Source organism: Heliangelus exortis, chromosome Z, assembly GCF_036169615.1.
Source record: "Heliangelus exortis chromosome Z, bHelExo1.hap1, whole genome shotgun sequence".
In the NCBI taxonomy this organism is placed as follows: domain Eukaryota; kingdom Metazoa; phylum Chordata; class Aves; order Apodiformes; family Trochilidae; genus Heliangelus; species Heliangelus exortis.
In genome coordinates, this window is record NC_092454.1 from 38,184,243 (window position 1) to 38,212,211 (window position 27,969).

Below are 27,969 nucleotides of genomic sequence, written 5' to 3' on the forward strand. Positions count from 1 at the left end.
TTGTCAGCATAAATAATTTAATTGTGCTGTCTCATCAGTAGCAACAATCCTTGTAAAAGTTTTTTTTCCCTTCTATGGAGTATAGTTCCCCATGGTCATACCTTTTACAAAGCAGCAGTATTCAGGGAAACACAACAGTTGTCTTGTCTCAGCATTCATTAAAAGGAACTGTATTCATGCCCCCAGCCTCCTACAAATGCTGGGTGAGATCAGTGAACCAAATCCACCACAAACACTGCAATAAAAAGAACTTGTCACAGCAAGAGTCCCCTAATTTCTCTGGCATTGCCAGCACAGTACAGAACTGAGGTATGCTATCTCTTGAAGCACCCAAGCAAAGAGTTTCACAAAGAATGCTCTGTTTGTCACGTGGGGACTTTTTTGCCTTGCAGAACATGCTGTTAATGTCTTCACATGCTTATTGGACCAGAGAACACATTTAATTGCTGACTCCCTGTAGCCAACTTCAAATTAAGGGGGTATGTTTTGTGTGTTTCAATCACTTGAAGATTATTCAAAGTTGCAGATGTGGCTTTTGTAAAGGGATACTGAAATGTAAGAAAAAAGGAATAACATGGTTGGAGGAAACAGAATGCAGTCAACAGTAGGAACTTGGTAAGTCAGGTGAAGACATGGAACTGAGACACTGAGACTGAGACAGAGGAGGAAATGGTGGGAGCAGATGGGCTCTGTTTGCACCTACTGCATAGGTGAAGGCTGGGAGGATGAACCTCTGGTATTGCCCTTGAACATACCAAAAATATTACAAGAAGCACAAGCACAAGCACATAATGTCTACACCTCCCTCACTCTTTTTCTACTCTGTATTTATTTATTTCTTTTGTGTTCTGTTGAAAACATCCCCCAAGGAGTGGGAAATGCGTGTCAGAGAAACATTCAATTTATCAGAAACTAAGGAGACAATTAGGGCTATACGGAAGGTATTTTAGTTAGTATAGTTGGCACTGCTATAATTCTTTCTTATGATGTGGAATTTGTGTCATATAATTAAATGAAAGCAATACATCTAAATAATTTATAAATCATAGAAGTATTAAGTGTTTTGGGTTGGAAAGGACTTTGAAGATTATCTAGTTACAACCTGCTTGTTGTTGGGATAACACAATTTTTAGGGAAGGGAAGGGAATGGAAAGAAAGGGAAAATTTATGGTCTAGAATACTTAAATAGTTAAATAAGAAAATGAGAGTCATAATCAAACACGTTAGACTGTGTAGCAATTTTCTTTGCTCTTAAATAAGTCTTTAACTGGCATCATCAAGAAGAAAATAATCTCTCTGTTACTGTCTTTATCTGATTTCTCTTTGTTACAGTAGGACCCAAACAAATAAACAGATGGGGAGAAGCTATCAACAAAGTACATGCTACCATAATTTATCACTGTACGGATAACTGGCTGTAATTTATAGGAAAAGATCACTGTTACCAGCAGTCTTGAATTCCACTGGGAATGTAAGAGAAAATGTTTTTCAGAGCCCTCTTACAGGGACCAGCACTTCTGAAGGCACATTTGTTCATGGGCAAGTAGAGAGCCCAGAGCTCTTCCTGTACATCCAGATCTTGAAAGATCACCTGGTCCAACCTTTCATGAGAAAGAAACCTCTCCCAGTGCAACTTGTACCTGTTAAGCCTTGTCTTGCCCCTTGTCCTGTGTTCCCCCCTCCTCCATGTGGTTTCTGTAGAAATCAGTTGAGAATGGTACAAGTATCAGCTTTTATGATATAAGTATCAGCTTTGCTATATAAGTCCTAATTTTGGTCTTGCTTAAACAAAAGTTAATTTTTTTTTTTGTGAGTTATGTAACAAATGTAACAAATGTGTTAAAATGCATTAGTCTCCTCCAGATCAGGAATTATTTTGGGACATGGTGAGGGAGAGAAACTGATCATCTTTGCAGCTTAAAAATAAGAATAAATCATGAAAGTTTGGGAATCATTTAAAAATGCCCAAACTATTAATCATCAGTTGTCTAAAATATTAGGAACCCCAAATCACTGTATTTAGAAGAATTTTTAACTTTTAAAGACTAAATTTAAGCTCAAAGAATGATCAAAGTTAAACAGTAAATTAATAAAGAATTTATTTCTTTTTGGATAGTTTGTTTTATTTTACACTACTGCATCTAAAATATTCAATTTCTTTACACTAGACAAGTTAATAACTGCTTCACAGTTCAAAAATTTTATTTGATTCATAGCAGAATTCTGTCTTATTCCGTGGTTCTCATATTTTAAAGCTCATTTAAAACTTTTCCCAAATCATAACCAAATACATCAAAATTCTAACTGCAGCAGAAAATCAATACGTGTTCTATGTCTACATCCTGCATGTAGTTTGTATACACTTTCCAGAAATATTTAGTGTTTTTCTCAGCCTGCTGTGGACTGGCATTTGTCTAGTCCTGTCTAATGCTTGGACTGATTGTCAATGGTTCTGCATCCTGGAGCTGTATATTCATCACTATAAAACTTTAAATTAGTCTCTTCTTCACCCACTCTAGTTGTTTATCTCTTGAGCATCATTACCATAATGCATCTACGTTTTAGTGACATTTACGTCCTTGTTTCTTTTTTCTTGCATTCCCTTCCAATGATCTTACTGTAGAAGAGCGGACTAACAGATCAATTGAAATAAACCATAAATACATTAATGGCACTCAGGAACAGACATTTTGTTCCCAGTGGTATATATTTATAATACACTTTTCAAATTGTCTTCATAGAAACACTAGCATAGAGGTACGTTTCATCTGTAGAGATGGTTTTTTGGATAGGCAATTCAAACCTAGAGGAAGAACATAATGAAAAGGCATACAGTTAAAAAAAGTACTATTTGAATGTCAGGTCACTGGTAGAAAAAAAAATTGTTTTAAACTTAGCGTATAGGCAGTAACATTAAGGACTTGATAAAGTTGACTAATGCAAATAAACCACTCATAGCCCTGGGTACGTATGCTTGGCAGCTGAAAAAACCCTAGACCTCAGATTGCACATTTTAAAACTAAATTTACACTGTGCATTATCTTCCAGGAACTTAGCATAACAACCTCCAGCAACCATTTGCTAAAGAAAACAAATGACTGTCTTCAACAAAACCCACCATCTTCACTTTAATTTGTTCTTTAAATGATTAGAATTATGATCTCTTTGCAAATATTGCTCACAGAAACATGTTAAATGCCCTATTTCAGTCAGCAAAAACTTGGTGAGATAGATCCCACCCACTTACAAGCAAATTTATACCTGTTTGGCTGCATGACCTTGTTCAGTCACAGGCTCTTTCAGAATAACTCTTCAATGCTATTGAGTATAAGGGCTAAAAACACAACTGTACATCTCTATACGTAAATCCCACAGAGTTATGCTTTTTGGAAAAAGATGCAGACATCAGATACAGACATCAGAGGACATAATGCAGACCAAATCTCGAATTCCTTAAGTATTATTAGGAGAAGGAGGACATTTTTTAATATATTCCTAAAAATAATATGTGATCATATATTGTAATATATTACCTTGACTTTCATTTTATACTTCTTCATGAGTTCCTCTGGATGATAGTTCTTTCTTCTCAGAGAGTGCTTCAGGATCTTCTGGACAGTTCCGGAAATCACAGATACATATAATAAAAATATATCCCAAATTACCTTGTAGATTAGGAACAGTCATTCTCTCAAACAGAAGTTCATAACTACCCATTTCCCTGTCTACACCATCAAAACCAGGCTTTGTATTGCAGAATCATAGAAAAATCAAGAGAAATATTTGAAAAACATTTTATACTAGTCCTCTCAGAAGAGCACAACACGTTAAAGTAATGAATTGGGGATTTTCAAGTTTTCTCCAAAAGGGGTTACCTACTTCTGAATTCTGCATTTGATATTGCAGTCAGTGCATGGCTGCCAAATCTGACTGCATTCTGGGCACAGTATACAAAAAAACCATGAGATTTCCAAAGTGACAAATATATCAATGAAAATATTAACAGTGGGGTTATAGTTGTGGAAACTATGTGTTTACAAACTATGACCCAGTATTAAAATTCAATTAGTAGTTTATTAAATTGCACATAACTGAAATTCTTAATGAGATACCTCATAGCATTACAGTTGCTTAAGTCTAGGAGTCTTTTTAATGCTGTACTGTTTTCTTACATTCAAGGAGAGTTGGCTGAGGGTAATTAGGTTTCTCTGAATTAACAAGAGGATTTCTCACCTGTAAAGGCTATGTAAAGACAATCTCTTTTAATCCAGTTGGGGATTTCTCCTGTCAGGATACAATCAAGCACAATTTTCTCTGTTTCAACATATTCTAATTCAGACTTTGCTTTCCCAAAATTTCTGAAAAGCTCCGTTAAGAACAGTATTCTGTCATTCAAACAAAGAAAGAAGCAAATAAACGAAAGCCAAACAAGCAAATCAAACCAAACCAAACAACAACAACAAAACAACAAAACAAAACAAAAAAACCAAACAACAACAACAACAAAAAAACAAACAAACAAAAAAGAGTTTTTAAAGAGCTGTTTACTAAAACCGCAACAAAGAAGCAATGAGGCAGAAGGAATGACACAGGAAGAAACATCCTGTAAAAATGTTGTAAGAAGAGGATGTTTGGCAAGCACAGGCTTGCCAAATAAGCTTATTTCAGTATATTTTATAATGCACAGGATAGAGGCTGAGTAAGTCAGTTAAGCTGAAATGCTTTCCTGATTTTTGTTGTTTGTGGATCTAAATTCCCTGATTTCTTTCTTAATGTATATGTAAACTCTGATATTTCCCCCCCTCACTATAATAATAATAATAATATAATAATAATAATAGCATTCTTTGAATTGTATTTTCTCTCTCTGAAAACAGCCCGTTATTTTTCTGCACTATTTCTATTTTTGCTTTATTAGATATCCAATATACCTTTTGTCATCCATAGGTTCACTTCCATAAAATAGTTCATAGGACAAAATGTCAGCTTGAGAGTTATTAAAGGCTTCTTTCCGACCAGCCCTTTCATCCTTGTTCTTCCTAATAAGCTGACTGATGTACTGTTGTGCCTCAGGAACATCACATTTTATGGTGCTAACCTACCATGGATCAAAAATTAGATATTTACTGTTAAGTTGGCACATCAGTTTATAATTCATGTAGTTCAAATAACAACTGGAAGGACAGAAAAACATGTTTTTTCCATTATACCATTTTCATGTTTCTCAAATTTATCTTTTCAAATAATTCCAATTAAGGAGTGTGCAAGTTGAGCTAATCAGTTTTCTTAACTCTGACTTTCAGTAGGTATTTGTGGTTATCTAATTCCATATGTTATTCTGAAAATCTCACTTGTAGCCTGTAAATTAATGTATACTGAATTACATTTCCATTTTCTTATGACAGTAAAAATAATATATAAACCTGATTTTTTTTTTTCCTTTTTGAAGTTTAAAAAATTCCAGTAAGTAGCTACAGCAAATTAGTTCTTACCATCTTTACAAGAGTTTTCAAGAATATTAGAACTGTGGTTTGAGGTTTCATTGCCTTGTTATATTTTCTTTGACTTCGTAGTAGCTCAGTGACTTCTCTCTCTCTTTTCTGTAAAGATTCTTGTACCTTCTGCAGCATGATGTGTGCTTGACAAAGATGTCCTGTTTCCATTGACCATGCAGGCTTTTCTTCTTTGTGAGTTACCTGGAGGGCAGCAAATATAACTCTTACACTATAATCCAGGCTCTAGATTTTCATTCCTTTCATATGAAATTACCAAGATTTTAATGAGGAAGTTGGAGCAAAAATGGAGAAAAGCAAAAGACATATTGAATAACAAGGGTTTCTCAGTTCCAACATTCAGAAAATAGTTTTTATAGTCCAAAGAAACAGATCTTTAAAAGATTTTGTATCAAAGTGCATACTATCTAATATTATAATGTAAACAATAGCAGACTATCAGTGATTCCACAAGAACAAGAATTTGTTTCATTATTGTGGTGTTTTAATCAACCAGCACAGATTTATTATTCTGAAGCCATGTATATATTTAAACATAGTAAGTGTTCGATGTTTGCTAGAGTCAGCCTGATTGTCTTTGAAATACCTGCAATAATCCTAAAAACAATCAGTTACATTTCCAAATTTGTGCTCACTTCTGTTTTTAATTGCAAAATCATCGACGCATCTGCTTTTCCTCCTTCTGCCTTTTTAGAGTTTTGCTGATTAATTTTTATCTGGCAATTCATAAGGTCATGGACTCTTTCCACATACAGACTGATGTTGTGAAGTTCCTGCAAAGCTGAATTGAAAACAATCGGAAAAACAGGTAGGAACAACTTACAGCATATTTCCCAATACACTGTTCCTAAAATATTGCCTTGGTAGGCCAAATTATTTCTCTTTAGATATCAAGAATTTATAATCAACTAATAAATTATAATAATCAGTAATTCAATTATTTATGAGAACTCAAATTTAAATGGGTAGCACTTTGCTTTGTTTTAAAATTCTAAAGGGAAACTACAAGTCCTGAAATAATCCTCATAAAAAATGATGCTGACCCTACTAAGCCAGTTACACTAAGGAATTTGCAGTCATGACAGACATAATTTTTAGCTTTTATTTCTTTATTGGAAAACTTGTTTTACTTCTACTGCTTCTACTACTTAATGAAAAACTTGTTTTTACTTCAGATGGCATGCACATCAGTGTAAACAGAAAAACAAATGGGAAAGAAAATAGATCAAGAAACTCTGTGGTTGAAATACAAAACTTACTCAGTACATGCTGGGTATAAAGATAATCCAGGTTTTTATGCACATTTTCTAGAATCCAGACCTTCAAGATAATGATAAAAGAATAGCAGGAAATTAATGTTCCAGTTTTCATTATATTTCCTTGGGGACAATAATCATTAATAGTGAATTAATGTTTTTGCCACTGACAGGAACAGCCTATGCAAATGGCCTGTTGTAGAGTAATTGGCTGCTACTAGAAGAGAAAATTCAGAAATAAACTAGAGTGTGACTAGACTCCAGTTTCCAAAAGAGCATCTATCAAAATATGCTATGCTTTTATTTTCTTTATCATTTTCCAACATTATTGAAATTAAAGAAGAGACAAAGATTACATGTGTGTTAAATGTTGCCAGAATTATTTGGTCTAAGAGAAAGTGTTCCTTCTTCCTACAATCATTAGAACATTGCATCATCATCACTGCTTACTTTTTATTAAAATACTTTTGCTATGTTTCCTTGATATAAAACAATTAAGTCGAAGGATTTGCCAAACCCGTATTTTTTCAAAGTATCTCAGTCCGTAATAGTGTATTGTTGCAGTTACTAAGAGCATTTGAAAAGAGAAAGCTTTATTTTTAAATACTTGTGCTATGCAAAATTTAATCGACAGGTGGTGCTATATCATTTGAAAAAAAACAACCAAACCAAATCCGCCTTTTCCCTGAGATCTCCACTCGGAAAGAATTCTCTCTCAGTTTCATAAGAACAAAAAGAAATCTCTCTCAGAGACTTCCCCCATACCACCACAAGCTTAGCTTAAGTCTCCCTGAATGTGTCTGGGAGAAGTGCAATCAGAATTAGGTGTTATAAAACAGCATTGAAGTTTTGCAAAATTATGGAGAGGCTTGCACATACAGTGTGGAACAGAGCAGTATTCGGAAAATAATTATCGCACCATGCTCACAGATGCTGTCTATTAAAAAAACCCAAACAATATCTTCATTTTCTCATCCATGCGGCAATCTCAGGTTACTTGTAAATTGAATGTGCATTATTACAGGTAAGTTTGGAAGACCTAATGAAGGTTAAGCACATTCTATTTTCCTGGGAACTACCAAGTGTGATAGTTTTGCTGGCAGCTCAACCATGTCATTGCAGTGTTGTAGCAGCTTTGATGAGGTGAAGTTTTAATTGATTTTTGTATGCTAAATTAAAAAATAATCAGTGTGTGCTACTGTGATTTTAAAAGCCTTCAAAAAATACGAAATGTGAAATGAGAATTGCCAACTTAATAATTCTTAGTGGAAGGAATACTATAGTGTATTCCTATAGTATATAGTGTAAAAAAAAAAAAAAAAAAAAAAAAAAAAAAATTCTATTATGTTCATTGGTGTTTAAAAGCTTGTGTAAAAAAAGCTTTGTTCACCACTTGGGTGAGCAAAAGGAGTATAGGTACCACACAGCTCAGTCTTAGTTGCAGGAATCTAAATGCAGGCAGTACAGTTTCCATGCCCCTTAGGCTTCTGGAAACAGCACACAATGGAAATTGTAATGCACCGTGGATGCACACTAAGTCCAAAAAGAAAACTACGTGTGGCTACCTTTTCTTCTTCCCATTTCTCTGTTTGTTGCTTCATTTGGTGAAGGAGATCTTCCTTCTCTTGGATCAGTTGTCTATTTCTTTCCCTCAGACTCTGAAATAAGTAGAAAAAGGCAAAAGCCATTACAACTTCTACACCAGTGCTTCATTTTTCAGGAAGATATATAGTCAGGGTATTTTGTTCCACATATGCTGAGAAGTCGCAATATTCGGACCAGGCTGTTAAGTCTTAGGGAACTTGTGCAAAAATAATAAAAAATAACCAGTTTACCATGAACACATGTAACCAGAGGTGGTCTGATCATAAAGACCTTTCCTAAAGGTGTGAACATGCTGAAACTTTTCCTCAGAAGCAGAAATGAAGGAGAAACAGGATAAGCCTCAATACCTGTTCGTTGCCAGAAAAGCATTACACACACTATATATGCTGTGAATATCTTTGCACTTTTTTCATAAATGCAAAACAATATTTCCAAGTTCATAGACACAGACAGTATGAGAGAAGCCCATCAGCAGGGGCATTAAGATAATCCAAGCTATGCAGACTATTTTGGAAACATCCCTAATAAGGCAGTTCAAGAACATGACTTTGTTTTGTATTAATTTCAGAAACTGTGTGTATTAATTACCTGTCCCTAAGAAGTAAACATCACTTATACAAACTGCTCCTGCAAAATCTGGAAGTTCTTATCATTCTTATCCCTTTGTAAAAATTGAACTTCTTGGTTACCTTAGCTGTATCTTGCCAGTATGTGTTTCTCTTGGTCATCAGATCTCGATAAGCTTCTAATTGGGATTTTAGGCTCCTCATTTTGTCACCATAATGTTTCTTTATATTAGTTATAGTCTGTTCCTGTATTACAAAATATTGAGAAACTGAACAGTGAGTGAAAACATGAAAGCCAAGCATGATAAAAAGAACTGTTTCCACAACAAGTAATATGTGGTGATCTTTCTTCAATCCTTTTTCTTGTATGCAAACACTTTTTTTTTTCATCACAGATAGCTGTATTTCCACCTACTACAGATTTTGAGAAAAAGCTTACTGCTAAAGAACTTTTATTTTTTTTCCCTGCAGAATTAAAACCTCGATCTTTTCTGAGAGCAGACTAAATCCACTTTAATCATAGCTAAACAATTTTAAGGAAAGTGAATTTTGCTCACAAAATAAAAGCTTGGAAGTAGCACAAAAATAACAATGGGAAAGAGCTAAATAAAATAATCACAGAATAGAACCATAGAATTGGCTGGGTTGGAAGGGACTTCAGAGATCATCATGTCCAACCCTTGATCCACTACTGCTGCAGTTACCAGACCATGGCACTGAGTGCCACATCCAGTCTCTTTTTAAATATCTCCAGGGACGGAGAATCCACCACTTTCCACGGCAGCCCATTAAAAAAACCCAGAAAATTTTAAAAGCTCAGATATTTCCAGTGCATCTAGGATTTTTTTTTCCAGATATTTTAATTAATAATGCACTACAGTAGCCAAAATAAAAGAGCTTATGTGAAGAAAAATCATTATGGTCTTTATATTTTCATCTGTGCCCAGCAGGCAATGTCTCTCACTTTGCACCTATTCTTCTTCCTATTCTTCCTATTTCTTTCTTTTTCTTCTCCTCATCTACAGAGTCAATTGAAATTGTAAGGTGATTGTGCCAGGTTTACTCTTTTGCTGAAGCAAAGAAGAATTGGATTTACACAGGTATTGTGATTCCTGTGCAGATGTGATAAACTGAGCATAAGTCCAGTTCCCTTCAAAGGATACTAAGCCTTTGTACACTACATGCAGGGAACTATCCTCAGTTTGCTTGACAGTCTGAAGAATTTGTTGACTTTCCCTGGGAGATTGCAGAGAGACCAGAGGAATTTATGAATCTCTTCTGTTTCCCCAGAATAAACTGTAAATGTATGGAAAAGATACACCTGCATAGGAACTATGTGACAAATAAGCAGAACCATGAATCAATGGCTGCAAGAAAATGTTTCAGAATACTGAAACCAAAGAAGATGTGGGTAATTCCATGTATTTAGAGAATTACTAATGGAATGTGAAAATGCTTCCACTAAGGAAAGTGAGGAACTGTGGGGTTAGGGTTGTAGGACTCTCTACACTCTCTACGACTACCTGAAAGGAGGTTGTGTCCAGGTGGGGGTTGGTCTCTTCTCCCAGGCAACCCTCAGCAAGACAAGAGGCCACGGTCTCAAGTTGTGCCAGGGGAGGTTTAGGTTGGACATTAGAAAGAATTTCTTTACTGAGAGGGTGATCAAGCATTGGAATGGGCTGCCCTGGGAAGTGGTGGATTCTCTGTCCCTGGAGATATTTAAAAAGAGACTGGATGTGGCACTCAGTGCCATGGTCTGGTAACTGCAGCAAGTCCAACAAAGGGTTGGACTTGATGATCTCTGAGGTCCCTTCCAACCCAGCCAATTCTATGATTCTATGATTCTATGACTGGTACCCTGCCATTGGAACCTCACTGTAACCCCTGTGAACTTGGCTTTCAGGTGAAGGGATTCGGCTTCTGTAAACCATATTGACAAAATATTGCAAGGCTAAAGCAAAGCTAAGTGCACAGCAAAGTGAAAAGTTGAGGAAAGAGTACAGCTTGACACATTCCTTAAGGTCATTCTTGAGAGGCACAACCTACATGAGCAGAAAACATTCTAAGCATGGTATTTGCCATTAGAGGCAGTTGCTACTTAAAAGCAAAGTTTAGAAACAAACAATATTTAGAAAAATCTCTGCAGTGGTGCTAGGCAAAAAGTAAAAACAAGATTGCACAAAATTATAAATTGATACACACATTAACGCTATTACTGAAGATTTAGAATGGGTGTCTGAATTAATGTCAGTGAAGTAGATTTTGTCCCTCTGTGAAGGGATACACATACTATGTGTAGTAAAACATAACAATAATGTTAATGCTCCAGAATACTTACCTGGTTTTCTTTTCTTATGTTGTCTAGTTGTTTGATTATCCTCATGTGTTTGTTTTGCATTTGCTGCATGTTTTTTACAATCTGTAGGGGATGAAGGAAGCTGTTGACTTGGAACACTGTGAACTCAAGTTATAAGGACACATCAAATAGTTCTGGAACACATTTCTCAAAATGACAGATACAGCACTGGGAAAAGTCTGATTTTGAAAACAGATAGGTAGTTAAGAGACCAAAGCTTTCAGGCTTTGACATCTAGAAAAGATGTTACTGAATAAAAATCTTCATTGAGACAGATTTTATTTTCTTTTCCTTATTATTGCATCTCTACTTCTTTTTTTTTTTTTTTAATGAAATTATGTGAACTGAATACAGATGACAGTCATTACAATTATTCTAATGCTCTTTAGAAAGAAAAACATCATTATAAAAAATAAAAAAATAAAAACATTGTTATGTTGGTTACAGAATATGCTTGATTTTATTTTATATCCATTAAAATAATCTGAAAACTTGAAAATCTGGTACAGCTTTGAGGTGTACTATAGGCAGTTTGATAACTAATAAAAGCAGATGTATACATAAAAGAATGTCAAAGTGACCTTTATTCCTGTTAAAAAATGAGTCATCTAAGCTTAATATTGCAAAAGAATCCTTAGTAACTCTGTTTTAATCATTTTGTGCCTAATCCAGTGCACAATAGTCACAAAAGGAAAATTCCACCATCTGCAATCCCAGTTTCTGCTGTTCACCCAGATTACACAACACTGATACTTGTGCATCTCAAACGAGGCTAGCAGATACTGCGGGATGAATTTACAGTAAAGTCTGACATAATTAAATGTAAATTATAAAAATTCCTAGATTCAGTTTTTCATTTAAGATTAATATGATGCAGATCATGCTGACAGTGAGCAGATCAGCTGAAATAAAATTAAAAATCTCAAATTTTTTGTTGTGGATGGTGCATTAATTTTAAATAGTTGTTGTTAACGTTAATATGCTATGACAGTTTTAATCTTTATATTTAAAAGCAGATTGTTTGGGAATGAAAAATACATACTATCTGACACTGTCATGGTTCAAATTATATACAAGTAGAAAAGCAGAAATGTGGTATTGAAATATACTGTGCCATTTACTGCCAAAAATACTGTTGTAGAAGTAGAAAAATTTTTAAAAGACACAATTAAAAGGTTAAGACACAATAAAACCTCATGCAGCATAAAACTGAAGAGATCAAGATAGGTTTATCCCTCCTATACCACACAGTGGTATGAGTTGTCTTAAATAGATTGCTTCAGATATTCGAACTTTTTTCTTACAGGTAGCTTAGGGATCTCTATCTTGTAACAAAGAAGTCACTCAATAACCTTTTTGATATATAATAAAATAACAGGAGTAAAAGAGAGTATTTAATGGAATAAATAAACCAATAAATCAGAAAATAGATATATATACATCAGCATACACAGAATTACATAGTATAAAATAAACTGGCTAGGCAGAACATTCAAAACTGTGTTCGTTACTTGGAACAGAAATATTGCAATAAAAACAAAACATTACATATGCAAATCAAAAGCCACTTCCAACTATAAGGACGAGAAAAAGTTGGGAATGCAAGGGTTTCCTCTATGTACAGTTGCAAGAGAGTTTTTTATCTTTAGACACCTACCTGAAACAGGCAAATTTAAAGAATTTCATTTTTTCATTTTACCATGGCTATTATGTCAGTATTCAAAATCTAAGTGCAGCCATACAACAGTGAATAAGAAATGTACTATGCAATACGATGGGGTGAACTGAACTCATATGATGAAAACTATTATCAGAATTAAGCTAGTATATCCTATGTAAAGAGAAACTACTTTAAATGGCATTTTTTAATATTTTAAATTATTCATTCATTCTGGGGACATTTTTAAATTTTTTTTTTACCTCAAAGATATACAATGCAGCTAGCTTGTAAGGAATATATGGCACTTCTTCAGTGGTTGTACATTTCTTCAGCTCTTCTTTGTTGTCAGCACCAGAACAAACTCCAGATGTGGTCAAATGATCTACTGTATAACACAAATGACTTTATCAACTTAAAGTTGATAACATAGAAGTTGTTTACATAGAACAAAAGTGTAAAGCAACTCCAGATGTACAAATTACTCTTAAATATTTTTATTAGAAACATCAAGCATAGTTTTGACACAGATTTTTTTTCTGATAAAAATGAAAATGGACCTTTTGGAGAAGAATTTCAGTAACGCTGACTTGTCAGTTTTGATCTAGGGACACCATCCCACTTAGTTATGTAATCTGACAATTGCCTCTCCATAACTAGTCTGATGTTAATTACTTACATATATTTACATCATTAACACTAAAAATAAAAACTTAGTTAAAAAAAAAAAGTCATGCAGAAGTATGCTGCCTCTTCAGAAAGCTACATTTTAGCACAGTTAAAAGTGGACATTTTAAAGCATTCTTCAAAACTACCTTTTACAAGTTTTTTGATAGACCCAGTTTATAGCAGAGTATGACATAAATTTTTAAAATATCTTTTAATATTTTTTTCACAATTAAAATCACATGTTTACATGATTTTCTTTTCAGTCTCTAGCTTAATGCAGTAGGTGACTTCCTGTTGGCAATTACAAAAATGCCAGAAAAAAAAAGAGCAATTATCCACATTTACTTAACAAACCATGTGTTGCAGAAAACAAGAATATTATTTGCTGTACAAATGTACCTTTTTCTAGAGCTCTGTTTTCTCTCCATCCTACCAGAGAATTCAGAAATGACCACTTGTTTATATTCATTCCAAGACTGTGCAGCCATGAGTTTCCCTCTCCATCTGTGTAACGAAATTCAGGTTCTAAAATCAGATAAAATCTTAGCAATTCTCTGAATTTTCTTGATTTATGTATGAGTGGAGGTGGATAGCACTGTTAGATGAGATATATCTGACCCAGGTTCATACTTGTGCACATTTCTATGCACACAACATTCCTGATAGGAGAAAATGAAGCCATAGGTCCCAGCAAGAGCAACTTCTCCAAGTGTTCTGGTGTGAAATGGAGAGCAGTGTCTACAGGAAGTCTTCTGATTGTTTAAGTTGTTTGAAACAATTATAAGGAATTTTCATCCACTGGGTAAATCCAAATGTACCTTTCCTGAGATCCTTCATGTGCTTTCATGGTGCAATGATTTGCTACAACCAAGCACCTGCCTCTTCACATTGTTTTAATTGAACATCTTGTAACAGAACATACTGTTTGGAAATACAGTGCATCTAGCTACTAGATGGAATCAGAAGATTCTATTACCATGCAGTCATAAAAGTCTTGCATTTCAGAAGTCAGTTTTGGTGATTTAAAAATATATATAATTAAATAAATATGTGTTGAGACAAGTACACTTATCTCAAGTTATTCCTCTTTCTGAATTCATTGTTTTCATCACTATACCTTACAAATACATATATCAGCTTTCAGTCTGTGCATTATGTCAGTGAAGGATGCGTGTTAAATTATACCTAGAATAACTACTTAAAGGATTTTCTCCTCTCACATATAAATCCTTCTGGTTTATATTAGTTTCATCTCCACCATCTTGGAGACTATTTGAAGCCACAGGTATCCTTGGAAAAGTCCTCTACTTTATATAATACTAATTTTGGTAAAATTAGGCACTAGAGCAACAGTGCTTGCAGGCCAAAACTCTAGGGTCTAGGATTTCTATCTAGAATGAAGATTAGTCTTAAAACCTTAATGAAAAACAGACCTAAACTGTTTCCTACTGAAAGAAATGCATTACATCATCACCTCCTGAAATGACTGCAGAGTTCCTCTTCAGTATATAGCCAAATTCATGAATGTTAAAAATCAGCCTACATGTTTTGGTTTTAGTTAAGCATCTCATAGAGAATGTGAGAATATACCTTTTTATACCACTTTTGTGAGTTAACTCATACAGAACTCTGTGGTATGGCAGGGACCAGGTACCTCTAACAGTTTTTTCCCTTTCTGTTCTATGCCACTGGTGAACCTTGTTATCAAAATCTGTTTAAACTAGGACAATACCTTGCAGTTTAATCCCTTCAGAATGTACTTTTCCTTAAAAGAGAGGTGAATCTCCTTTCTGATTTTATAATTAGAATCAAGCATATGGTACAGACTGGGCAGCCGCATTGCTGTCTCGGAATAACTGCAGCTGTGTTTTCTGGCAGTTTAAAGTCTGTCAGGATGCACATATGCTTTTAGAAGTAAAAGATGCAGAACACAATAAACTTCTGTGCTGCTGGCTTTGGCTTTAATGAACATAAAGCCAATAGGCATCACCTGTACAGGAGGAGCTTGAGAGCAACTTCCATTGCCTATATGCTGAATTGTGACAAGAACTCTGCCACTTATTCCGTGCTCACATTCATCAATACTTAAGCCATATCAGCACTGATGATGCAACATAGACTACAAAATTTACACAGTTCTTCTTCTGTGAGACAGCACTATGGTAATGAGGTACCAATCTGACCTGTGGAAAACAATTAAATACAATCTCATTCTAAACATCTGAGGCATGAAGCACTGCTTACCTTCTTCAGGTGTGTCTTCAATCGTAACACTTTTAATCACGCTTTCAAGATGTCCTTGTACCTCCTCTGAGTAATCATTAATACTGCCTGGTAGAGGAACTGGAGAGTGAATGTTGGTCAGTGGTTTAGTGTCGGGATCAACTCTTACTTTATCTTCTGGGACTTGAGAACCTGAAGGGATAACAGGTTGCACCCACGCTTCTGGAAAAACAAGTAACGTAATTTTTGTTAACAAAATACCAGGTATTACTCAACTGAGAGGCTTGACAACAAGCCTCTCAAGACTTGAATAAAGACCAGATTTATAAATTAATTTAAGATAAAAACTGTCAGATATTTTAGAAGTAAATCTGGGTGAGTTTCTTAGAAACTGATCAGAGCAAACCCATAGTTTTGATCCTTTTTTTTCTGTCTCATTTAAAATCTAAAATGATTTGGTGATTTAACCATGGTTTGACTGTGAGAAGCTGAATTTCCAAACACACTAGATCTGTGAAACAAAGGTGATTTCACCATCTTCTACCCTGAACAAAAGCTGCCAAGTCATATGCAGCTTCTACGTAAAAGCAAATCTCAAAAATATTCCTCTATGCAAAATTCTTGGGCAGCTTTTGTCTCTGGATTTCTCTATGCAGCCTCCTATCATTTTTTATGATCATTTACCACTGCATCCTCTAACATTGTCTTTTTGCTGGAGTTAAAATAATCCAAAAAGATCTATTAGTGGAAAGTCTTCTTTTCTTTATTCCCATCTGGCCACTGAGAGACATGCTGTTTCCCAGATGTTCGTGGTATATAGAATTGTTAGACATAAACTCCCGTCTCAGGAAGAAAATAATACTTTATTCTGAACCTGAAATGCAAAAGATGGGCTTTTCAGTAAGGAGTCAGAGAACATGCAAAGCTCAATACTCTGTTATTTTGTTATGCTGTCTTCAAAGTATTCCTGAGTTCCTCTCTCATAGAAATAAATCATAAGAAAGTTAATTACTTTCTTTCTTGCCTGGGTGCTTTTCTTTTCAAAGTGGAATCTACTGCAGATAACTACAGAACACTGAAATACAGAACACCAGAGGAGTAGTTAAAATTATCACTCACTACTCCATATTGCAAAGACTTTCTCAGATTGCCATTTTAACCTCATGCCTCAGTGTATCTTGAAATGATTGAAATTCTCCACCTTACACAGAAGGTATAGCTCGAACTCAGATTCACCTGTAGGCTGCACAGGAGGCTCCAATTCCAACTCCTTTCCTGTAATATATGCTTTTTTCTTCATTATGCTTCAGTGGTAGAAATGAAGACCTTTTTGAGACATGAAAATAATTTATTACTCATGACCAAAATTCCAAGGGAGAAAGATTTTGTCTCTCTGGACTTCATAACAAGATTATGTCACTTCCCCTGGGAAGTTTAGACGGAGTTCCATGGTGAATTTCTTACCCATCTGTCATTTTCTCTTCTTTGCACTTCTAAATAATCATACAGGATCATAATGAAAAAGAATTAGCCTTCTGCTGTATTCTATTCAACATTAATCCTTTTTTATTATTATTATTTTTTAAAGCTCAAGGTAATTGTATAATGTTTCAGTTTAGTATCATTAATAACATAAACTACATTGTAACGAAGATCAAAATGGTTTCACTAATCCCCCGCCACAATCACCACAGCTGGGAATTTTTTTGTTTCCTCTGTCTATTTGGTTAGTAGCATTAACCAAAGAAACACCAACAGCAATACATTCCTATAGAGATATCAGCTAGACATTATATAAAAAAATGTTTCAGAGGATCTCAGAGAACAGGCAACTGCTCTGTCTCCTGTTTTTTTTTTTTAATTCTTGAAATATTTCTTATGTTTTGCATCCTCAGTAGTAGCTTAGTTGAAATATATAAATGCTGCTATCGTAATTCCAGGAGCATTGCACCAAAAGGAAAAGACAGTACAGTTTTGCTAGACAATTTTAATTTTACATTGACAAATAATCGGTTTTCGTTGGTTGAGGTTTTTTGTGTTTTTGTTTGTTTGCTGTTTGGTTTTTGGTTTTGTTTGGGGTTTGTTGTTTGGTTTTGTTGTTGTTTGTCTGTTTGTTTTTTGCCAAAAGCATTAAGCCCGCAGAACTCATTTCTGGATTTAAACCTGAAAGAGGTATAAGCCTGAAAACTTTGTATTCTGCCAGACTTTTAAGGTAACATTAGTCTGCCTAAATAAAATACAAAAAATAAAATAAAAATTGCAGGCCTTTCATTGTACTGTAAGTACAATTTGGAAAATGCATACATGCACATCATACTCTTTTATATTTAAAATATTTTATTTTTAATTTTAAGATCAAAATCTTCAGGATAATATTGAATAATATATATAAGAGGAGACTTTATGTGTTGTATCTCTTCTTGAAACAACTTTCATTTGTGAGAAAGATGGGGGAGAAAAGGTGGAAAAAAGGTGAAAAGTGGAAACCTTTTTTGACTGTATTAGGAATGTCATTAATTCAATCTCTGTCCTAAGGCATTGTAGCATAAATTTAGTTATTAGCTGTGACGTTATCTACTTGTTTGAAGCTGTGGTCTGAGGGAAAACAGAATGGGCTATGTGAAGGATATAACTTCTGTCCAGAAAAGACTGATATCGGCTGTTGAGATATAGTAGTCGTTTAGCTTAAATAAGCAAGTTTTAATTAGAGTAAGTTGCTTAGCTTTTATAGTAAATATTCTTTCTGATTGCCTAGCTTTACTTACTGAGCACTTGTACTTAGATTTGCTGAAGGTTTAGGCCACAGTAGAGTTAATTTTCTTAGTAATATTCCTAGTAGCTGGTACAGTGCTGTGTTTTGTATTATTAATACATCTAAAATTATGATAACACATTGACTTTTATGGCTGTTGTTAAATTTTTTTCCAAACACTGGGACTTCTCATTTCCCCATGTTCTGCTATTGAGCACAGGAGCAAAAGAAGCTGAAACCAGAAGGTAAGGAGGCCACAATCATCGTCAGGGACTGAAAGGTAGGAGCAGTCAACATACTGCCTGCCTGTGCATAGAAGAAGAATCCAATAAAGTGTCAGAAGAGCCCTGCCTAAAATTCACCATTGGACTAGAAGAAACATGATCAAATCATGAAGAGTGTGTGAGGGGCAGGTACGTATTTCATAAGTGTGTTTTTGCCTAGATGTTTCTCCATTTTGGTCCCTCTGCAGGCACCTGGCTAAAATCGACCCAGTTACTGTACTTCTCTATTAGAATATTTTTTTAATAAAATCTGACTACTGACATTCAGCTCCCCAAATCCTAGGGTTGAGCTAAAGACAGATATATTTTTTTTAAGTTGTTATAATTTGGTCACAAATAAGTTATTATAAATTGGTTGGAGCTAGTCAGTGTACAATAAGGCCTGCAATTTCCTTGAAGAGTAGCGGCAATTTGAGGCAACATGCATACATGTATTCCTCAGGCAGTTAAACTTTTTATATTTTTAATAATAACAAGCAGTATACAAAAAGCACTGGCAAGTCAAATGTCATGTGGTGTGGTTGGCCCATAACACAATCATCTAAGCATCAGTCATAAGGACTTAACCCAGACCTGTGCATGTCTTGCATTATAGCAACTGGCTTCTGAAAATTTTATGGATGGACCTACGATGCATCATGGGAGGGAAATTGGCTCATGAGCAAGCAGCAAAGGATAGGAAGTTTTAGCATGAGAGGCAATGAGGAAAAGGATGCCAGGGGGCTGAGCTTTCCTATGTGTGTGCTAATCCACTGAAGCATAACCTGATATTCAAATTCCTTATTTCAAAAGGAACAAGAACTGTTCTTGCTTTAACTTTTTAAATAATGCACATTTTGCAGTAAATATCTCTATGGTGCTGACAACAATTTTTGTTCTAGGACTGCTCTGAACTCTCTTATCTATTGAATGTTCCAGTATCCCCAAGCAAGATTGTGATTTTTAAAAACTAACACTTTCTTTGTACATTTTCTAGTGAAAATGCTACAAGAGTAGATTCTAATGTCTTTTTTCTTTTTTTTTCTTTTCTTTTTTTTTTTTTTTTTTTTTTTTCTGATTTCATTCTGGATCAGATACCAGAAGAAATTAGAATAACAAGGATTAATATTCCATCAGCCTAATGTGGTTGTAGCTAAATGAGAGAAAAAAGCGTCACAAGTAAAGTAATAGCAAACTATGTTTTTTTGGTTCCTGATTTTGGATCATTGGGAGGTTTTACTTAAGTAAATTTGCTAACCACAAAGTCCAAAGAGTTTTTTTGATCATTTACTTCTACTGAATGCATTATCTGTTTGAGACCAAAAAAAAAAGAAAAAACAACACAAACCAACAAACAAAACTAAACACAGTCTTGTGTCTCCATCTTCTCATATTTGGAAGAGGAAAAAATGGAAATGATGGAAGGGATTGCTTCTTTACTACTATGTAACTAGGTATAGTTTAATAAGTTACAAAATTAAGGAGCACCATTAAAATTTCTCTGCTCCATTTTTTGAAACACTGGTAAGGATTGTCAATAAAACTGTGATATTTTCCTTTTTAAAGTATTCTGAATCTTACAGCTCGGTTGCTTTTCTAGAGCTGGAGTCATTAAATTGTTAGGTCTCAAACTAATCTTGATGGCAGGTGGAGCCTTGTGTTTAACAGGTATGTTATTTATGGTTTTCAGGTTACTGCAATTTTACTACTGATGTTCACATAGTTGGCAAGTAGAGTCATGTTCTTTCCCAAAACTACCCAGGGACCCACCTAAGTTCACCAGTTACAACAAGTCAAGCATTTAGTCAGTGGAGCAGATACTGTTCCATACAGTGTCATAATATTCCAATGAAGCAGCACAGTGACTGCTAGCACACAATTGTTTGGCCATAATACACAAAGCTTTCACTGTCACATTAAAAAACTGGGTGAGCAATTATTGTATGACATCTTCAAGCCCTGGATGCAAAGACAAGTTGCACCATTAGTCTCCCAATCTCAAAGATGGTGTGGTCTATCACAGCACCTGTGTGCTAGTCAGTGTCATTCTAAGGTCATGTCAAAAACTAGATATGACACAGCTGGACATCTACTCTTCCAAATACTCTTTTTCTCTCTCACCAACATTTATTTCATAAGAAGACAATGGTTGAGAATTTGCATGGACTCCTGGGTTTAAATTAGGACAGAATATCCATACAAACCTTGGGAAGTTTAAACTTTTGGGAAGTTTATACATAAAGAATATACTCTATACTTACAAAAAAGCTAGACTGGTGTCAGTAATCTTCCAAAAGTCAGATATGTGCTGTTGCTTCAATCACACTACCTCCAGTCTAAGGGATAGGAGAACTGAAACCTGCAGTCCTGTTTTTGTGGCCTAATAAAACCTTCAAGTTTCCTCGAATATGGTTCTTCTGTCTTCATATCTGTTAGACCTGCTATTAGAGCAACCCAGCACTAGAGTTGAGCTGCTGAAAGTCATACTTCATACTATTAGCCAAGTGGGACATCTTGACATCTTTTACTCAGGCTGCACTTCAATGGGTTCAATCTCATTGCTTAAAAAGATTGGCTGGTAAAGGCTCGCAGCTCCATTATAGTACTGTCACACACCTCTTCAAAGTTTTCAAGTATTTAGTCTGTGCAAATAAAATAGGCTAACATTTCCTGTTTTGCTTTGGCTTTTAGCAGCACAAGAAATAGAGTACTTCTTCTTCCAGAACCAGGATCCTGATGGTAGAGTAATACTTTCCTCATGAAAGGATTCAGAATAGGAATATTGGTTTAAGTAAAAATGAAAATAAAATAAAACAAACAAAAAAGACAGACCAAAAACCCTACAATTAAAAAAACCTAAAAATAGAAAAAAACCCTAAAAAATTTATTCCAACGGTTAATGGAGCTTTTTGTTAAAAAAAAAACAACAAAAAAACAACCAAAAAACCAAACTTATATTAATTTAATATGCATAGTACAAATAGAAATGAATGTAAGGTCTTAGAAAAGATCACCAGGATCTCCAATTTCTTATATATTATAGTGAAAGGAAAAAGTTACGCTATTGTTTAAAGCAGATTATTTAAAGAAAATCTCCATAGATATTGAATAAGATCAGTAATTTTGTTCTGATAGTGTGCTCATGAGCTGCATATGGTTAAGAAACAGTGCACTGATTTCACAGATGTCAAAAGTGAAGGATGTTCTACATAACATATTGCTATTTACAGCATTAATCCATATAATGCCTCTCAGATGAAAAACTTAATTATAGGAATTCTTAGGATATCAGGGATTAAGAATCATCTCACAGATGTATAGCATTTCTCCTCTGAAGCTAATTGTAATGAATGTTAATACTTTAATGCTAACTACAAATGCTGCATAGCCGGTGTCATATAATCTACAGAGAAACAACTAATTTAGTCCTGTAGTCTCAAGTCCAGACCAAGCTTTTCTTGGGGTTTTTTGTGTTGTGACACCTCTAATTTTACTCACTAATTTTTAGGGAAGCAGAAGTATTTTAGAATAGCAGAAGAATACATATAAATATAAGAAAACAGATCATCTTTCAGTGACTTTCTGTAGAGGGGCTGCTTAGAGAGACTAAGCTTTCTTACTACTTCTTTTTACATGACTGTTTACTGATGTACAGACCATATTGTGTCTCTGTTGTGTACAAAAAAGTGGAAATAGTTTTATTGCTGCTGCTAGTCATTCATACAAGCACTCAGGTAACAGAATATAGTTGCAATATTCAGAATAGTAGCTCTCCTATTTACTTTCAGGCAGGATGATTTTTACTAGTCTGGTCCTTCTTTCTCACTGACTTTTCCATCACAGTGATATCAGCTTGTTCTACAATATTCAAGCCTGCAGTTATAACAACAATTTTTGTTATGTGAATTCAGGTTATTATTCTTCATATACTTTTCAGAAGATGAATGTTCATATCTTTTATAACTCCATCCCAACACCTGAAAAGAACTCAACAATGAGGCTGATGGTATTTTACAGGTAGAAGTTTGTTTACCTTGTCAGAAGCTACAATTCAAAATTTTTCCCTATCGAAATGTATTGTGCAAACTACTTCTTACTCATTCTGGTCAAACCACATTTTTTAATATAACATTCTCAGGTTACACTGCCTTAAGCAACAGCCTTGCCCAATGGCATTGCTTAACAGAGCTGACAATCAACAGAGATGTTTAGCTTGTTATTCTTCTGGTGCTAGAGGTTACACAGTTGACTTCTCTTTTTAATATTAAAAATCCTAAATTATTCTAATGTATTTCATAGCTATGAATCAGAGCATATACAGAAGATAACTAAAAAGTTGTTGATTTGGAATACAACTTTGATGGCAATAGTTACTATTACACCTTATCACAGTCAGTAATGCTTTTTCTTGCTGTATGCTGATATCACAATTTTCCTCTTGAAAAAGTAAAGGGACGTACTATGAGGCACAGAGATCATGGAGGAAATATGAGACTCTAGATTTAACTTTCATTAGAAAATTATTTGCTTTTCTATGTGTATTTATATACATAGCTATTCTATTCATATTGGTTAGACTTGATAATCCATGGTATTTCTGATTTTTGCTCATTCATTAGTCAGCTGCCTGGGAATGCAAATAGATCCCAATGCCTCACTAAAGGGATGCTATTAATCTCTAAATCAGCTATGGCAATCTTACTTTAATTTTAATTTTTAGTAATACAAACAGATTTTAAGCATAATGCTGGAGCAGTATATTTGAAATCTGAGAAAATATTATTTTCATTAATATGTGTGGGAAAGATTCAAATATTCATCAATTTTAGGTAAAAGCAGACTGTTCTGTCATGATTTGTGGACAAGATCTGCATATTGCTTAGAAAAAACTGCAAATTTTCCACGTCTTCTCCTCGCTGCCTTTCAGCAGACTGCTCCCTAAGGTAGCTTTTATTTTAGTCTTTGAGTAACTGTTCATTTATTCTATAATCAGCTTTGGAAAGCACTCACAGAATCTGTCTTTCTGCCTTCACTTGTCTAAACACCTAAATGCATATGCAATATAAGTCTCAAATTAAAATTACTCTAAATGCAGAATATTTAAATTTTTGAGGCCCAACCTTGTTACCTACTAGCATACAAATACGGATATATCAGGGTGTACATGAAAAAAAAATAATGAAGTTTGAACACCGACAACAATATGCTGGAAGAGATATTCTATATAACAATATTTTAAGGTGAAGGCACAATTTAATCACATTTTTAAGGTGTCACAGTCAGAATACATATGTAACATACAGTAGGTAAACCACAAAATTTGGCAATATCCTCTTTATCCTTTTGTTGTGACATTACATTGTCTTTAAGACATAATATTCTGTCAAAGTTATTTGCCTTACAAATTATTTTTTTTTCAGCAACTATGAGTTAAGATTTCAGGGAAGCTATAAGTATCAGGGACAGGTGAATTTGAGAATAGGTCAAAGCTTTCAATATAATATTCCTAAGCAAAGTAAATAGTCAAAAATAAGGTAGGAGTATCCACTTAACTAATTTTCTATCAGTTATCTGACATCTTCTTCAATGTCCTTTAAGTTAGCATGCTTTTTGCTTGAAGTTCAACTAATACTCCTTCCTCTGAAATCTGAATTCATTGCTCCTTGACATACAACCAGTGAAGACTTTTGAAGATTTCTGAATTCATTCTTCTGACAAAGAGTTTAGTGCCTGTCACATTATTAGACCACCAAACCCACTTTTCAGTCTTTCATCAAGGAGTCTTTCACTTTCTTTAGCCTTCTGGTCATTCCATTGTATAGTCTTGTTAATTTTCTAACACTGTATTTCTTGAACTGACATGCCTAAAACGATGCAGTACATATACATGAGCACACATGGTCATTTCCAGAAATAATATTCAATGAATTGTTGGGATGTGGAAACTTAATCCTGTTTTCATACAAAGTCACAAAATATTGGTAAATCCCAGGGTGATTTTGTTAAGAAGACCTTCATTTATCACACTTTTCTCAATGTTCATGAACACATCATACTCAACTTTCCAGCTAGTCATTGACATTTGAACATATGTAGCAAACTTTTGAGAAATAATGAGTGGTATTCACTCTGTCCCTACTCACATTTGGATCTTTTTGCCATGTAAATAGCTTAGCTGTTTTATATGTCTTTTATATCAGTGGATTAATTTTTTCCTTGACGTTTGTTGATAGCTGAGAAGTTTAAAAATACATGGTTATCCTCTTCACAATTTTCGTTCAGCTTGTTCAGTATAACAGTGGCCTGGCTACAGCCTTCCATTTTTGACAATGTATAACAAGATAACATATATGAAGAGTATTTTTTTTTTACTAAATAAACACTATTTCCTAAAAAATTACCTTCATCCATTGTAATCGGTCTGTTTCACAGGGCCAGTGTTTCCACAGAGAGTTAACTTCTGTTATTTTCTGACAGCCTCCCACACTGTGCACATAAATATTTAATCTGTAAAAATGCATGATCTTCACAAGGCAACAAGATACCTGCAGAAAGGAAAATGGGAGGTGCAAATTAGGTTTCTCTTCACTATTTCCTTTGGTTAACAATGTGTGTTTTTTCAAGAGATCAAAACTTACTAGGTGAAACACAAAACTGTAGGAGACTTAAGTATAACCGAAAAAATATAGATGGATGTTTATACAAATGTCCATACTTCTTTGTTTCAGCTGCAAGAATGGGAAATACAATACTCTTGCTACATTTCCACCTGATACTCTTGCTACATTTCCATTAGTGGTGAAACTGGTAAAGATATAAGGGATGTTTTATGCAATTTCTGCCCTAAGTTCTCATAAACAATGTTATTAAATGTTTCCAGATGAAACTGTTATTACATTAGAGCAAAGTTTGCACTGGTTTGGAGGATTGCTTCATGGAAATGTATTGCTATCTGCCTTCTATGCTAAGTAAAGGTAAAAGCCCCCTATTTATCATTTCCAATACCATTATGCTGAGCGTGATCTTAGCTAAGGAGACAGGGAGGTTGTTTTGAACTCTAGGTCAAATGTGCTGTTCCCTTTTTATAAATCCAGGCACACAACTTGCAATATACTCCTGTGTTAATATGGACAATACAGCAGCTGGGACTGGGAGAAGCAAGTGCTACTCAGCAGTTGCAAAAGCAAACAGAGAACCAACTGTTTGTAGGCTGGCGTCATCCACCTTACGCAGGTGAGGCCAGTGGCCCAGGATTTCTACTTCACTGCTATTGTACTGCACCCCACCCCACCCTTATGTCAAAAAGGATTAAAAGCAGGATCTTGCCTTTAGATTGTAGTTCAAAAGCAAAATTTTGGTATTGCTAGCTCAATAAGCACTTTCATTGTGGCTTTAGATGAGGTGGTGATATTCTTCCAAATAATCCACAACTAATTAATTTTTATAACTAGTTTCTCTTTAGCAATCTGTTATTACTGCAAATACAAACATGCCTTGAAATTTCTTCTCTTTGAAATAGAAACAAGCCCAAATACTATAAATTTTTTCATGAATAACTATGAATTGCACCATGCCATCAGTTGTGACCTATGTTGCTCTTCCCAAACAGCAACAACCTTGAAGCAACTCAGTCTAGAGTATAACTGAGACAGAAAATCAGAAACTTTCTGGGGTTTTAGCCAGAAACACAGATAATTGCTGCTCAACACTTGAATATAGAAGTCTGTAACAGTACTACTGGATGTAAATTTCTTTGCTGGCAGTGAATGTCAAGCTTATATTTATTTTGAGAAGAAAACATATAAAATGGAGGATGCCAGAAACCTTTCACCTTCAAATGGGATACTGCAATTGACACAGTCCTCTATCTGTATTTTGGTTTTGTGTGGTTTCAGGGAAAAGCACACAGAGTTTCATTTTGTCTGAGGTGAAACTATTGTAATATTCCACGGAATCAAGTCAGTTTTGCAGTCACTGACTAATTGTAAATTAGTTCCATCTGTTCTGCACAAGAATATCAGTCCTAATTTTGACAAGGAAGCTTCTCAGGGAAGTAGTAATACCCAGGCTGTCTTGGTAAGCTTCCTAACCACAGCAATCCTCTAGTAACAATGGAAGCAGTTAAGGTCAGGTATTAAAAAAGAAAAAGAAATGTCTAGTTTCCTCAGTTCTTTCTGACTGTTCTTAGCACACCCTGAATGCAGAAAATGAATAGACCATAATTATTATTAATTTACTATGCCACTCCTATTTCTGTGTGGCTGTGGGAGTCAAACCAGAGCTACGCTGCTCAAAACAGGTCTCAACTTGACTGAAGTAATTCTAAACCTTCAGAACATAATACTTCCTCCTCTTTGTAGACAGGGGGTAAGATATGCCTTATTGTTCTAACTTGGATGTTTATTCTCAATAGAGCCATCCACTGGTATTCCTTTCAAAATGCAGAAAAAACAAAGCAGCACTGCTTACTAAGGAGATATTTGCAAATGATTAATAAATTAATTTTCTTTAAAGGAAAAAAGTACCCTGAAATGGCAGTAGATGTAAAGTTTCTTTGGAGAAGCAATTAAATCTCAGAACACCAAATAAGCTTTAAAGATTCAGATAGCTAAATTTAACCTACATATTGCAATGCCACAGGTGATTCATCTGCTCATTAACTTTTTACTAATTAATGTAATCTCCTACCTCTTTGAAGTTGTAACCATGTAAATTTGCAGCAGGTTTCAGTTTCTTTTTGAAGATCATCCTGCTTCTTGGTCTCACTGGAAGATGCAGCCCGTTCCACTCCTCCTAGGATCAGTTGTGAAGTGTTACCAGCTTTCCTGTTTTTTATGTTATTTATTTATTTATTTATTTATTTTCCATTTACATAGGACCACAGAGTCTAATTTGGGTTGAAAGGAACCTTAGAGATCATCTAGTTCCTACACCCCTGAATGGTTACGGACATCTCCCAATACACCAGGTTGCTCAAGGCCCCATCCAACCTGGCTTTCAATACTTCCAGGGAGGGGGCATTCACAGCCTCCATGACAACCTCTTCCAGCATCTCACCCATCCTCACATTAAAGGATTTCTTCCTAATGCCTAGCTTAAATCTACCTCT

The 27,969-nt window shown here is 34.8% G+C and overlaps 1 protein-coding gene across 3 annotated transcripts; it reads right to left on the reverse strand.

The window, feature by feature from the left end:
- Nucleotides 1-2,083: 2,083 nt before the first annotated feature.
- On the reverse strand, nt 2,084-25,512 carry LOC139789931 (uncharacterized). 3 transcript variants are annotated; one of them, XM_071731076.1, is made up of 14 exons: nt 25,262-25,512; nt 15,867-16,067; nt 14,022-14,126; nt 13,217-13,338; nt 11,279-11,359; nt 9,064-9,186; nt 8,335-8,427; nt 6,773-6,833; nt 6,149-6,294; nt 5,493-5,696; nt 4,932-5,098; nt 4,234-4,385; nt 3,534-3,611; nt 2,084-2,803 (listed from the first exon to the last, which is right to left on the reverse strand). In XM_071731076.1, the coding sequence occupies exons 1-13, from the start codon at nt 25,269-25,271 to the stop codon at nt 3,547-3,549; spliced, it is 1,530 nt and encodes a 509-aa protein (XP_071587177.1). In that variant the 5' UTR covers nt 25,272-25,512; the 3' UTR covers nt 2,084-2,803; nt 3,534-3,546. The 3 variants fall into 3 exon arrangements, with proteins under 3 accessions (XP_071587177.1, XP_071587178.1, XP_071587176.1); XM_071731077.1 differs by having other exon boundaries at nt 3,534-3,608; nt 13,217-13,341; XM_071731075.1 differs by having other exon boundaries at nt 13,217-13,341.
- Nucleotides 25,513-27,969: the final 2,457 nt, after the last annotated feature.